Consider the following 12,321-nt stretch of genomic DNA (forward strand, 5'->3'; position numbering starts at 1 on the left):
AGTAAGTAAGTAAGGAGAATTAATTAAGGTAGAATCTAGTAAGAGAGATGAGCTGCATAAGTAAGTAAGTAAGAAGAATTAATTAAGATAGAATCTGGTGAGAGAGATGAGCTGTGTGAGTGAGCAAGCAAGGAGAATTAATTAAGGTAGAATCTGGTGAGAGAGATGAGCCGCGTGAGCGAGCAAGCGCACCTAAAGTACTATAGCTATTATAGAAAGGTAATTTACTACTATTACCCTATAAAGTAGGGACCTAAAGGTACTAGTAATAATACTCTAAGAGAGTAGTATAGCCTAGACCTAGTAGAATAGTAGGCTAGGTAGGAGGTAGAGGAGGTAGAGAGGCTAGAGGATCTAGTATAGATATAATAATAGTAAGGATACTACCCTCCTAGCTATAGAATATACTATATCTATAACTAGTATAGAGCATAGTATATCTATAACTAGGAGGATAGCCCTAGTAATTATAAGGAGTAGTAGAAGTAGTATTAGTAATAATAATAATAGTAGTACTATAACTATAGTAAGTATAGCTAATATAGCTATAGTAAGAACTAAGAAGTATAAGAATAATTAGTAATTATAATTACTATATATACAGTTAGTATTTATCTGAATTCTAGTAGATATAGTAAGGGAATTAATATATTATAAGCTAATATAGTAATATCTAATAATTTAATAAAAGAATAAAGGAAATATATTAAGAAAAGCACTAAATTAAAGAAAAAAATATAAAAAAAACTAAAAGAAGTACTAAATATACTAGATAAAGTAAATAAATATACTAATAAGAGTAGGAAATAAAGAAAATATAATAACTATTATAAATATTATAGAAATACTACTAAAAATAAAGATAAAGACTATAAAATACTAAAATCCCTATAATATAATAAATAATATAACTCCTACTTATAAAATAAAGAAAATAATAAGAAATAAAACACCCTCTACAGTTAGGGAAATGGGAATCCCATATTAATTTCCCATCCCATTCCTACTAAAGGATTAGGGATCCCATCCCATCTAGATAAGAATGGGAAATCCCATGGGAATCCCAAAATGGGATGGGAAATTAATATGGGATACCCATTTCCCAATGGGAAGGGATTTCCCATGGGATTTCCCTTCCCTACGGCCAGCCTACCTCTACTTATATAAAATAATAGAAAGCTATCTCTATCCTAAGAGCTATATATATTTAATTAGAAGACTCTATAGTTATATTAATATAAATAAATCATATTAGCTTATAATAGGAGAACTAGTGATTATAATTACTTATAGTAAATAAAGTAGAATAGAAGATTTAATTATAAAGATAATAAAGTAGATAATAAGAAATATATAATAAAGAAGAATAAGATAATGCACTTATATATTAATAATAATAAGATTACTAGAGAGGGAAGAAGAAGAAGAAGAGGAAGCTAATAAAGCTATAAAGATAATAAATTACTATAGCTACTACCTTACCTAAGTAAGTAATAGCTAAAGCTATTTAGTATATTTATTATAATAAGATTAAACTACTATATAATAATACTAAATAATATTATTACTAACTACTAACTAGTATGTTGCTCCCTTGTAATAATAACAACTATAGAGTAATAATAAATTAATAATATTAACTATTTTAATTAAACTAATAGAAATATATAATCTATATAATATAAATAGATATTATATTAATACTTCTAGCTACAGGGACATAGCTTACAAGAGAGGAGGTAGTTATTAGGTATAGAGAGCTAGTATATAGTAAATCATAGGGGTTATATAGGTAGTATATAACCCATAAAGATATCATTACCTACTAAGTTATGAGATGCTTATAACTCAGTGATTAGTTCAACTATGAAGGCATTGCTACTACCATGTTATCCACCATTCAATAGAGAGCATTCCATAGGTGCTCTCACAGAAAGAATCAGACCTTCATTCAATTTCGATCTTGCATATAAATTCTTAGTCATTTCAAAACAATACTAGCGTAGTCGAATTCAAAAGGAATCAATCAATCAATCAATCAGAAGTTATAAGCCAAGTCATATCTAGGTTAGATATTAGTTTAACTAGAAGGGGAGGTGGATTATAAGGAAAATAATCTTATCTTATTTTCTTATTTATAATCTTAATCATAAGTAAAGAATAATATAATTAGAAAAGATCCTTCCATCTTTAGTAATGATGTTGTTATCATCCCAGTCATCTACCCTGAGGGTTAAGCCCTAAGATAGGCATACTCTTTAAAGGCTCCATATCTACTATAAATATAAATATCCCAAATATCACACTAGATAACTAGAGCTAATATAATATCTTAATAGAAGTCTTTAGTTAATTATCTTACTAGCTACCTACTAAGTAATTAAATAATATATAGGTATATTTTGTATGTGTATATAACATAATAGAGTAATTATAATAGCCATAACCTAGTTTATACTACTTAAAATGAATATTTATATTTACTGCTTATATTTTTGTTAATTCATGAGTTTTCTTTACCTGTGAAATACTACTTATAAGAGGCTCATTCAATAGGGCTTGCCGTGCTGCTGCATCCCCTGCAACTGCTTTACTAGGTCCATGACCGGAGCCTAGATGCTTATTTTGCCAGCCCCAACCAGTAAGGTAAACACCAACATAGAAAGTCTGCATCCCACCTCTTAACTGTACAGGCGAACGCTCATCAACATATTTAAGCTTAACTCCTTTACCCATAATTTTCTTTGCAAGGGTCTCCTTTGCATCCAAAGCAGTCCGCCGTATCACAGTATCTGTGAGCCTTGGAAGCCATAGCTGTGTTAACCATTGTTCAGCAACATGATAACCATCAGTCGGACGAGACAAAATAACCGCAGCTACATAAGACTCGAAGATGTCACCCTTAGTCTTGATCCATCGCCTGGGCTGGTTAAGCAAGTCCTGTGGTATCGACGCCCTGCCGTCAAGCCCGTATAATGTCGCAAACTCCGACAAAGTCTCGTTCTTGACCAGAAGCTCCCTTATCTGCGAAATCTGACCGGAAGAAATATCCTCAAACCTGCTCCAAATGAGCCTCGTAGCGATCAGCTCTATATAAGCATCTCCGAGTATCTCAAGGCGATCGTAAGTCGACTTCGAATCCTTGCTCAAGCCGGGATGTGTAAAGACCGCCAATTCCAGTGAACTGTCCAGAATAGGAGGTAATTCGGGTATGCTGAAGGAACCTCCATTTTCTTGCGTACGGGTGAATTCGGAGTTATTGTCTGGACGGCTGATGGGCGACACAGTAGTATTTGCACGGCGGAAAGCCTTGTCCAACTCGATAATGGCATTCGTAACATCATGCCCGGCATGATCCCTTATAAGATCAACAGAGTCGACAAGCTCTTGAGTCAAAGTTTTTAGAAGGCATAGGCGAGAACGCCGATCCTGCGTCAATGAGCGTCCGCCATCAGAAGGCGCCTTTTGAGCATCTCTCCCGATGCGACAGGCCAATGAAGATTGATCAGCTTCCTGTAAGGGTGCCTTCGAGGCAGTACGAGACTTGGTCTTTATGCCGTCGTCATCCGAAGGTGGATCGAAAACAGATTTTCTTTTCAGATCCATCAGGAATTCCGAGATTTATGTTGTTAACTCGCGGTGTCCTGCTATCTTCAGCACTACTCGGTAGGAACTATCCCCACACATGAGTCACATGATCCGCGTCGCAAACCGCCGTCTTTCACTCACCGTGCACTGGAACTTCCGAACCTGAAACTGGGCTCCACACCAAAAATGGCAGCTTCATGTAGCCGGATACTTGAGTTGGCCAAGGTATGCTGTTGAATTATCCCATGGCCTTATATTGGTTACCTTGCTGATGATCTCTAGACTCAATGTCGTATATTCTCACTCAATTTTAATCCCCAGAGGCTGCGACTGGGCAATAAAATTCTACGCCAGCGACTGCGTGGACCTGCACTTGCGGCGTGGTATCCCAGAAAGACTGTTTCATTCCGTGACTTGCAGGATACCTATCGTCCGCTCGGCTTGACCGTCTTCGACGAATATGAGGACGACCGGGAAGAGGCCATTCAAATGTAGGTCACAACTAACACTCCGGGTAAAACCTTAATCGCTGATTACGCCTAGTGCAAAACTGAGGGGGAAGGGAAGGCCTAAGAAAAAGAGAACTGCAGCTGGTATGACACTTAGACTTGTTCAAAGATTCATGCTGACCGGTATACAGAATCACGATCGGCGAAGAAGAAGAAATAGCCAGTGCCGTAGTGGAGTCCCCATGTCCTATGTGGTCGCCATACATAGGACGCAGCTCAGTTTGCTATCCTTATACACCTTAACTGCAAGATACTGCCGTTCAGACTTGTGTATATTCGTCTTCATTGTTGTCTCTAATCCCTCTCAAGATATCCGGGACGTCTTCCCGCTCGAGTATGAACCCATCTCACAAAGCCTGCCTGATCAGTGTTGCCCTCCCCGAGTCAGCGACTCGTGAGCTCCCATGTTCCGAAGGCGTTCGAGATTGGACTAATGGCGTACGCGCATACACTTCACATCAACAGCGCCCTTTCGCTTCGATTCACATGCTGGTCGTACTGGGTGCTTATTGTATTGTATATTTCGGAAATCTATATTCAAAACTGGACATGATCAAATTCCCCATTTGCACATAGGTTGTACTCTGATGCGGTTGTTCGAACATGTTATGGCGGCGAGATATCGCCAAGGCTCTTTATCCAGTGTCGAAGTATCGTGGCCTGGGTAAGACTCAAACGAACATGATCTGGGCGAACCTAGTAAGGGAACCCTCGGGTTAGACATATAGATAATTAGAAGCACTCCGCAGGACAGGGTCTGTTGCAGATCAAGCTGAGAACCCGGGTGGAAGGAGAAAGAACAACTGGTCGCAGGATACATCTCTATAAGCCCGGAAATTTGATTTGGCTGCTTAAAGTATAAAGTGAACATTGCTACGCCGTGTTGACGCAGTTTCTTGTCGCAGATGTAATCACAAGCTTTAACAATGCATTTGCGTCAATATATAACCACTAAATGAAAGTTACCATAAGTAGTAGTATAAGCTCGAACAAATAATCAAACCTGCTCCTAGCGCTTAGGAGAGTGTAGATCAGTAGGGCTCAGCTGGAGTTGAACCACTACTAATACTTAGTATCATCGGACCTTGTCTCTTTCAGCCTAGCAGCCTGCGTTAGTCAGAACGGGAGCGGATAGCTAGAATGGCAAACTGAACTCTTGGCACTAACTTGATTTTAACCACCATCAAGGCTCTTGCAGAACTTGCAAGTCGGGTCAGTGATTACGTTTATATTCAACACAGTTCAAAAGTCATACTGACGCTATTCTTATTTTCTGATATATCTCTTCTGTCCTGGGTGAATTCAGATCATGAAACAGAGCAAGAATCAACTAAGAAGGGCCAGGAAAAAGGCCTTGAAGACGAAGGTACGTCGAAAGCAACAACTTACCATCAATACGATTCAGTGAAATGAGATCTGACATCAAATAGGCCATTGAGAGCTATACCGATGCTTCCCATGAAGCACCCGAAACGCGGAGCCCGCGTTTAGTTGGCCAACCCGATGCTGCCAGTAGCACTCCTTGGGAGGTGGACCCAGACACCGGCGATTCGCTATGGCAGATGTACAAGGATATTGCCAGGAGGTTTGACGAGGATGAGGACGAAGTAAGACCATCGGCACAGCCTGAGAAACCCGAGGTCTATTTCGATGAAGACGATGAAATTCCGGACGAAGACGACAAGGGACCGAAATTATCAAAAAAGAAGAGAAAAGAATTGACGAAGCTTTCTGTCGCAGAACTCAAGGCAATGGTTCGAAAACCGGAAATTGTCGAGTGGACGGACACGTCAGCCCCCGACCCAAAGCTTCTCGTCCATATCAAGGCTCACAGAAATGTTGTCCCTGTGCCTCTTCACTGGTCTTTAAAAAGAGAGTATCTATCTTCAAAGAGAGGGGTTGAAAAACCGCCTTTTGCCCTGCCTAGATTTATACAGGAGACGGGTATCTCGGAAATGCGAGATGCTGCTTTGGAGAAACAAGAACAGGCGACTCTGAAACAAAGGCAACGCGAAAGGGTCCAGCCCAAAATGGGGAGACTGGATATAGATTATCAGAAACTTTATGAGGCTTTTTTCCGCTTCCAGACGAAACCGGAATTGACTCGTTACGGTGAGGTTTACTATGAGGGCAAAGAATACGAGACCAACCTTAGACACTTACGCCCTGGTGAGCTCAGCGCTGAGCTGAAGGAAGCTCTCAATATGCCGCCCGGTGCACCTCCGCCATGGTTGATAAACCAACAACGATATGGGCCACCGCCGTCGTATCCGGCTCTGAAAATCCCTGGTCTCAATGCTCCTCCGCCTCCAGGTGCCATGTGGGGCTACCATCCTGGCGGGTATGGCAAACCGCCTGTGGATGAACATAACCGGCCACTTTACGGTGGCGACATTTTTGGTGTGCTACAGCCACAGCAGACTGTTCAACAAGGAGAGCCTGTTGAAAGAGATATTTGGGGCGAGTTGCAAGAATCCGAACCTTCGGATGATGAAAGCGAGGAGAACGAGGATGAACCTGAGGACGATGTGGATACTGAAACAGGCTTGCAGACCCCCAGCGGATTAGAAACACCTGGTGGTATAGTGTCGAGTGTTCCATCCGAATATACTGGGGCAGAGAACGTTGCAGGCGAGTTTGACGTGCGCAAGACTTATCGAGGCACCCAGACGGAGGAACATGTGGGACGTCGGAGTGCTTTTCAGGTCATCCCAGAGAAACAAGCCCACGTACAAGGTTTCTTTGGAGCCGACAGAGTGTACGATCTCAAGGCGCCTCCGGAGGGCTTGCCTGTGCTCGGTGCTGAGGACCCAAATCGAAAACGGAAGAAGCCTGGTGATGTCGACGTGTCGGTTGACCCAGACGCATTGCAAGTGAGCGATGGGATGAGTAAAGAAAACCTACGAAGTCTTTACGAGTCACATAAGCACCAAGAGACCAATCCCAACTGGGATTTCCAAGAAGACTTGAGTGATATGATCGCTTATGAGAGTCGGAAGAGATTGAAAAAGGAAGAGGATCGACGAACGAAGCATTGAGGCCCGGTTCTGAACGACAACATAGGTAGCTGTACCATCGAGTCCCTCTTTTAGCGCGTTATCTAAACAAGTTCCAATGTCATAATCGTAATGAGCCATTTGCTGCTCATAATAGCCGCCCGTTCTTCTACTTTGTCCATCTAAAAGACCCCCCAAGTCTGCCAAGTGTCTGGTCGGACAACAGAATCACAGTCACTAGGTTTGAGCAAGACAGCCTCCAAAGGGGGTTTGCCCATAGAATAGTTTAAGCTGGTTACCTATTGTCCTAGAATTGCAGGCTTTTGTATTATGAATGACAAGCTGGCTGCGCCGAATTAACTTCAGGTTTGCTCCGCTCACTAGCATAGAGTTCAGACCTATGGTGATCACCATCTTACTAAGTACCTTGGTCTTATCTCTCAGGGAGCATCAGTTTTTCATGGCGTAATATTTACATTAAATGCTATTATAGTAACCTCTTGCTGCTGATTCCATATAGCCTTATACTTTACCCAAGGTAGTAGCAAATGGGATGCAGTAACTGGCAATGGCTAAGGGGATCATATATATGGGCGACTGCTATGAGGGTAGCAGGCAGCCCTCTATACTCCGTAGCAGAATTTATACTCCGTATTCTACATATAGATAAGGGCAGCTCTAAATAGGAGATCCCGCTAAGGCGGTGGAAGGCTTAGGAGGTAGAAGCTTCAGGGGCAGAAAGGCAGCGGAGAAAGAGAGAACTAAGGCCTGAAGGAAGAGGCATTGAGGCTAAACTATAACAGGAAAGTTTGCGAATTTTGATTGACTGCTAATCAGTGACTAAGATCATTATTAAGCCTTCGCCGTGATAAGCGATGTTTGATACCTTACGGTAGCGCAAAGCACCTTGGTGCCCATGATTTAATGTGATTTGATTGGTTATAGAGAGTCCAATTACACGTGACCTTTAGTCTTGTAGCCAATGTAGAATATGGGGTATAGCTGTTATAGAAAAGATACAGATTCATCTCTCAAACTGAACACCCATCAGTTCCATCTTGTTAAAGGATGTTGCCATCTTGTTAAAGGATTGTTGCATCTATTGTCATTCTTGGGAAAAAATTATCATTACATATAAGCTGATGACAGCTGTTGCACACTGTTATAGCAACATTACATTAAACGTCACGGAGCTTTGAGCAACATGGACTGGGAACGCAGTAGAAGGTAGGGTTTTCGTTGACGTCTCCTCTGAGACAACTCTTTGCCTAACGGGGTCTATCATGCTAGGTTCGAAGATCATCGTGGTAGGGAGAGCTATCGACCGCCAGCTCCTCGAGGCTACAGTCGTCACACATCCCCAACACGAACTCGTTCACCTCGGCTTGTCGCTGATACATGGGTGCCCTCCTCTAGTCGACACTACGGTCGTTTAAGAAGCCGTTCACCATTGCCTTTTAGACGTCATTCTCGAAGTCCCCCTTACCGGCACAGAGACTCTGATCCTGGACTATTTGCAAACAGTGCTCCAAGGAGATTCTCGCCTAGACGAGATGCACACCTCCGATCGCCTCAAATTGGGTGGCGACCGCGTTCACCGTATGATGACCGTCCTCGTGATAGCTCTCGCGGTCGATCTACCCCTAGACGGCGAGACCAAAGCCCTCCTAGGCAAAACTTTACATACCCGAAACGAGAGCGCTACCCACCGACTGTCGATCGCTACAAAAAATCTGCGTCTCCTCTGAGGCGGGGTCCAGGTCGTGCCAGTGATATCACTCCCCTGACGACAAGTCATCGTCGACGGAGTTCTTCACAGGATTTCCGGGATCGTCGTCCAGATAACAATACAAGCCAGGCGCGGCCTTCGCCTTCGACTAGGGCTGCTTCAACTATCCACAATTCAACCTCTAGCTCTCGTTCGGACTCAAGGCGTTCATCCCCTGTAAATGACAGGACCAGGACGACGGTGCGCGAATCGAGAAGCGGGTCACCAGTCACTCGAGACTTTCCGCAGCGCCGCCTGTCCGTATCTTCTGGTCATTCCTCATCTCGCCAAGCTGAAACAATCTCAAATGAACACAAAAGTCAAGAAGATGCAACAGATATGCCACCAACTTCGGTGCAAATCGCTGCATTGTCTAATGATCGTGGTGTCTCGGACTCCATGTTGGGCCGTCCAGAGAATAACCCGGAGTCTGCGGATGCAATTTCCAGCGCTACTCCTCAAAGTGGACCGAGGGCCTTCTCTACATCGTATGGCCAGACTGTAACGCCCAATATATCTGCAGGGCCCAAGCCGTCATTCAACACTCGGGGCTCCATGGTATCTCTACTTTCTGCCCCGACTCGCCCTCGCGGAAATGTGAATCCGAAGGATTTTGCTCGTTCTACTCGTCGTGGACACGTGTCAATCTCGCAAGCAACTCCTCCCACAGGGCTGCGCCATGGTCACATCCCGACTGGACCCAGTGTTGACTCTGATCGGCAGCATATCTATCGGCAAAACAGCTTATCTGGGACGTCTTATCCTCGCCAAAGGCCCACCAATTACCTTGCCGGCCTCAGTACAATTGTTCCAGGAGGCAGACTTCTGGCGTACGACATAGATACTACTGTGGAAAAGCGGCTTGCCCAGTTAGAGATGGACAAAGAGCGGTTATTTGAACAAATTGCAGATAGCCAAAGGCTGAAGCACCTTGTCATTAGAGACTGGGAGAGGCTAGATAGAGAGAGCTCTATCTGTGCATTGAAGAGTGAGTTAGCAGAGGGTCATTTGCTCTGTATAACTGATGGCGAGAGTATGCATACAAGTACCACGTTTTAATGAGAACCTGGGGGTCAAATTACAAATTCTTTCTTGGTGATTCAATCCTATGCCTGAGTTAAAATTACCTTTCAAAAACCAGGCGTGGAGTGGACAATGATCGGATGGGAGGGACGGATATCAAATTATTTGGTCTTTGCATCAGAATATCCAACTTTCTGGAAATGATATATCATATAGCCAGCAGGTACTTAGTAGACTAGTGGAAAGAATGAGGTCGGTCTTTGTAGTATGGAATATCATTCGGACCGACCTATTGACAATTGTAGCATAACTACGCAACGCGTCGTGTCGAGCCTTGGCGCGCAAGCTGAGGCTTCGTGTCTATATCTTAATATCCACTTTTGCAAACTGCGTAATTCCATCACGTCTGCGTGGATGACTCTACCCACTCACTCAGCGACTTGCAATTGCCTCTATGAGTGCTAAATATTGACATCCTCTTCATTGTGGATGTGATTGTACACCTGCTCCCAATCCATCACCATCAAGACACGCAGATTTTCAACTTCCAGCTTTTGCTAGGAAGTTCATTTGACCAATATGAATGTTTTCCGGTTATCAGGTGAGCTACAGTAGTCAGATCTCCCATCAACCGGCTCTATCAAACTAATATACTAATAGCTGATTTTTCTCATTTAATATCGATCTTCATCCTTTTGCATAAGATGAAGTCTTCTAGTGTACGACATTCCGATTTATTGCGCTGATATTATCTGACGCAGAAATGTAGAGCTGCTCTGGTTTATCTTTCAAATCACAAGTTTTGTATCTGCTGGTCTTTCTCACACGCTATCTCGGTGAGTCCTTTGCGCCGCCTATGAGAGCTTTCATTAACCATTATGACGGCCTAGATTTATTCTGGACTTTCACCGACTCCTTATACAACACCACCTTTAAAGTCCTGTTCATCTGCTCGTCGGCTTACATTATCTACCTAATGCTCAACGATTACAAACCTACCCGGGATCCCAATTTGGACACATTTAAAGTCCAATACCTTCTAGGGATCAGTGCTGTCTTGGCCGTCCTATTCCCACATGATTACAGCATTTCGGAGGTCTGTTACTTTCTCGGAAATATAGAGGCCTGAGCTTACTCTAACGTTTCTCAAGATACTCTGGACCTTTTCCATATGGCTTGAATCCGTCGCTATCCTTCCACAGCTTTTTATGCTCCAGCGCACCGGAGAAGCAGATACCATCACCACACATTACCTCTTTGCCCTGGGACTCTACCGCGCTCTCTATATACCTAATTGGATTTACCGTTACTTCGCAGAGAACCGCTTCCAGCCGATACCCGTCGTGGCAGGTGTAGTCCAAACACTCCTGTATTCGGACTTTTTCTACATCTATTACACGAAGTGAGTCAATTGCCCTCACATCATTCTTAGCGTTAGGCTAATGGAGAACAGGGTAATGAAAGGGAAAAAATTCTCCCTCCCGGTCTAAGTGGCGACAGGGCGGTTCAGATGGGGGTGATCTAGTCGATACAGAAGGGTAGAAGCAAGATTTCCCCGTGATTCTGATGAATCAGTTCATATTACTCTGAACAAATCATCTCTTCCCTACATCATTATGTATGTCTATCATTAGAAGCCCTTTGAAAGCACAAGGGTTAGCTATGTATTGTATACATCATTTTACAAGCCCAAGCTTCCTAATTCTGCATTGTTACCTTGCACCTGCTGCCTGTAGGCATCTTACACATGCTGGTCGCATTAATTATCTCACTTAAATGAAAAATAAACGATTTTCTCGGATATTTCATTCTAAGCCCAGGTACTGTATATGCGGTGTGCATGGAGAAACGTGAGACAGACAGGAGCTAGATGCAGTCGCACATCACTTACTAGTTTCTTTCTTGTCATTTTATAGATAGAGAGACCTTCTCATGTTAGTACCATGATTTCATTCAAATTAATATCTTTGGTGCGTCAGTAGCCGGCCCACATTAGCCAGCCCACATTAGCCGGCCCACATGCTGTATACATCTTTGGGTCCCAGGGCAACAAGTCCACTAGTTAACAGTGCTGGGCATTTATCCTCTTTCACTGATACTTGCACAACCATGGAGAATCTGAGCACCTTGTACAATGGAAAATGAGCAGATCTTCAGATATTTAGAATTATTCAGCAGGGTCTGAATCTCACATAGCGCGGAACCAGCCGGTCCGCAAACCATGTTTAAGACTGCTGGACGATAGGATACTTTGACCTGTTCAAAGTCGAAAGACTAGAAGTCTCGATGATTCGCCTGATCATTCGTAGTCGCATATGGCGGGCCATAATTGAGTTGAGACAAGTCACTGCCGTGGAAGGCATCTAATGTCATGGACAACGGACTTGGCAGGTTGGCCACCGATGCTCCGCTCAGCGATCTCACAGAACCTGCAATG

General features: G+C 43.1%; 4 protein-coding genes across 4 annotated transcripts; 3 read left to right on the forward strand and 1 right to left on the reverse strand.

Annotated features, from left to right (window-relative positions):
- Window positions 1-2,487: 2,487 nt before the first annotated feature.
- Window positions 2,488-3,606, reverse strand: Aspvir_004600 (ribonuclease III; the record flags this gene model as incomplete). The annotated part of the gene is made up of 1 exon (XM_043267824.1): window positions 2,488-3,606. One exon carries the CDS (start codon window positions 3,604-3,606, stop codon window positions 2,488-2,490), a length of 1,119 nt encoding a protein of 372 aa, XP_043123759.1.
- Window positions 3,607-3,774: 168 nt separating this feature from the next.
- On the forward strand, window positions 3,775-4,257 carry Aspvir_004601 (mitochondrial 37S ribosomal protein mS33; the record flags this gene model as incomplete). The annotated part of the gene is made up of 4 exons (XM_043267825.1): window positions 3,775-3,813; window positions 3,871-4,079; window positions 4,132-4,181; window positions 4,229-4,257. 4 exons carry the CDS (start codon window positions 3,775-3,777, stop codon window positions 4,255-4,257), a joined length of 327 nt encoding a protein of 108 aa, XP_043123760.1.
- Window positions 4,258-5,406: 1,149 nt separating this feature from the next.
- On the forward strand, window positions 5,407-7,135 carry Aspvir_004602 (U2 snRNP complex subunit CUS1; the record flags this gene model as incomplete). The annotated part of the gene is made up of 2 exons (XM_043267826.1): window positions 5,407-5,463; window positions 5,528-7,135. 2 exons carry the CDS (start codon window positions 5,407-5,409, stop codon window positions 7,133-7,135), a joined length of 1,665 nt encoding a protein of 554 aa, XP_043123761.1.
- A 1,162-nt stretch (window positions 7,136-8,297) lies between these two features.
- On the forward strand, window positions 8,298-11,374 carry Aspvir_004603 (uncharacterized protein; the record flags this gene model as incomplete). Its single annotated transcript, XM_043267827.1, has 5 exons — window positions 8,298-8,320; window positions 8,384-9,849; window positions 10,775-10,980; window positions 11,036-11,286; window positions 11,338-11,374. The coding sequence occupies 5 exons, from the start codon at window positions 8,298-8,300 to the stop codon at window positions 11,372-11,374; spliced, it is 1,983 nt and encodes a 660-aa protein (XP_043123762.1).
- Window positions 11,375-12,321: the final 947 nt, after the last annotated feature.

The sequence above is a fragment of the Aspergillus viridinutans genome (assembly GCF_018404265.1).
Source record: "Aspergillus viridinutans IFM 47045 DNA, scaffold_2, whole genome shotgun sequence".
NCBI classification, from domain to species: Eukaryota; Fungi; Ascomycota; class Eurotiomycetes; order Eurotiales; family Aspergillaceae; genus Aspergillus; species Aspergillus viridinutans.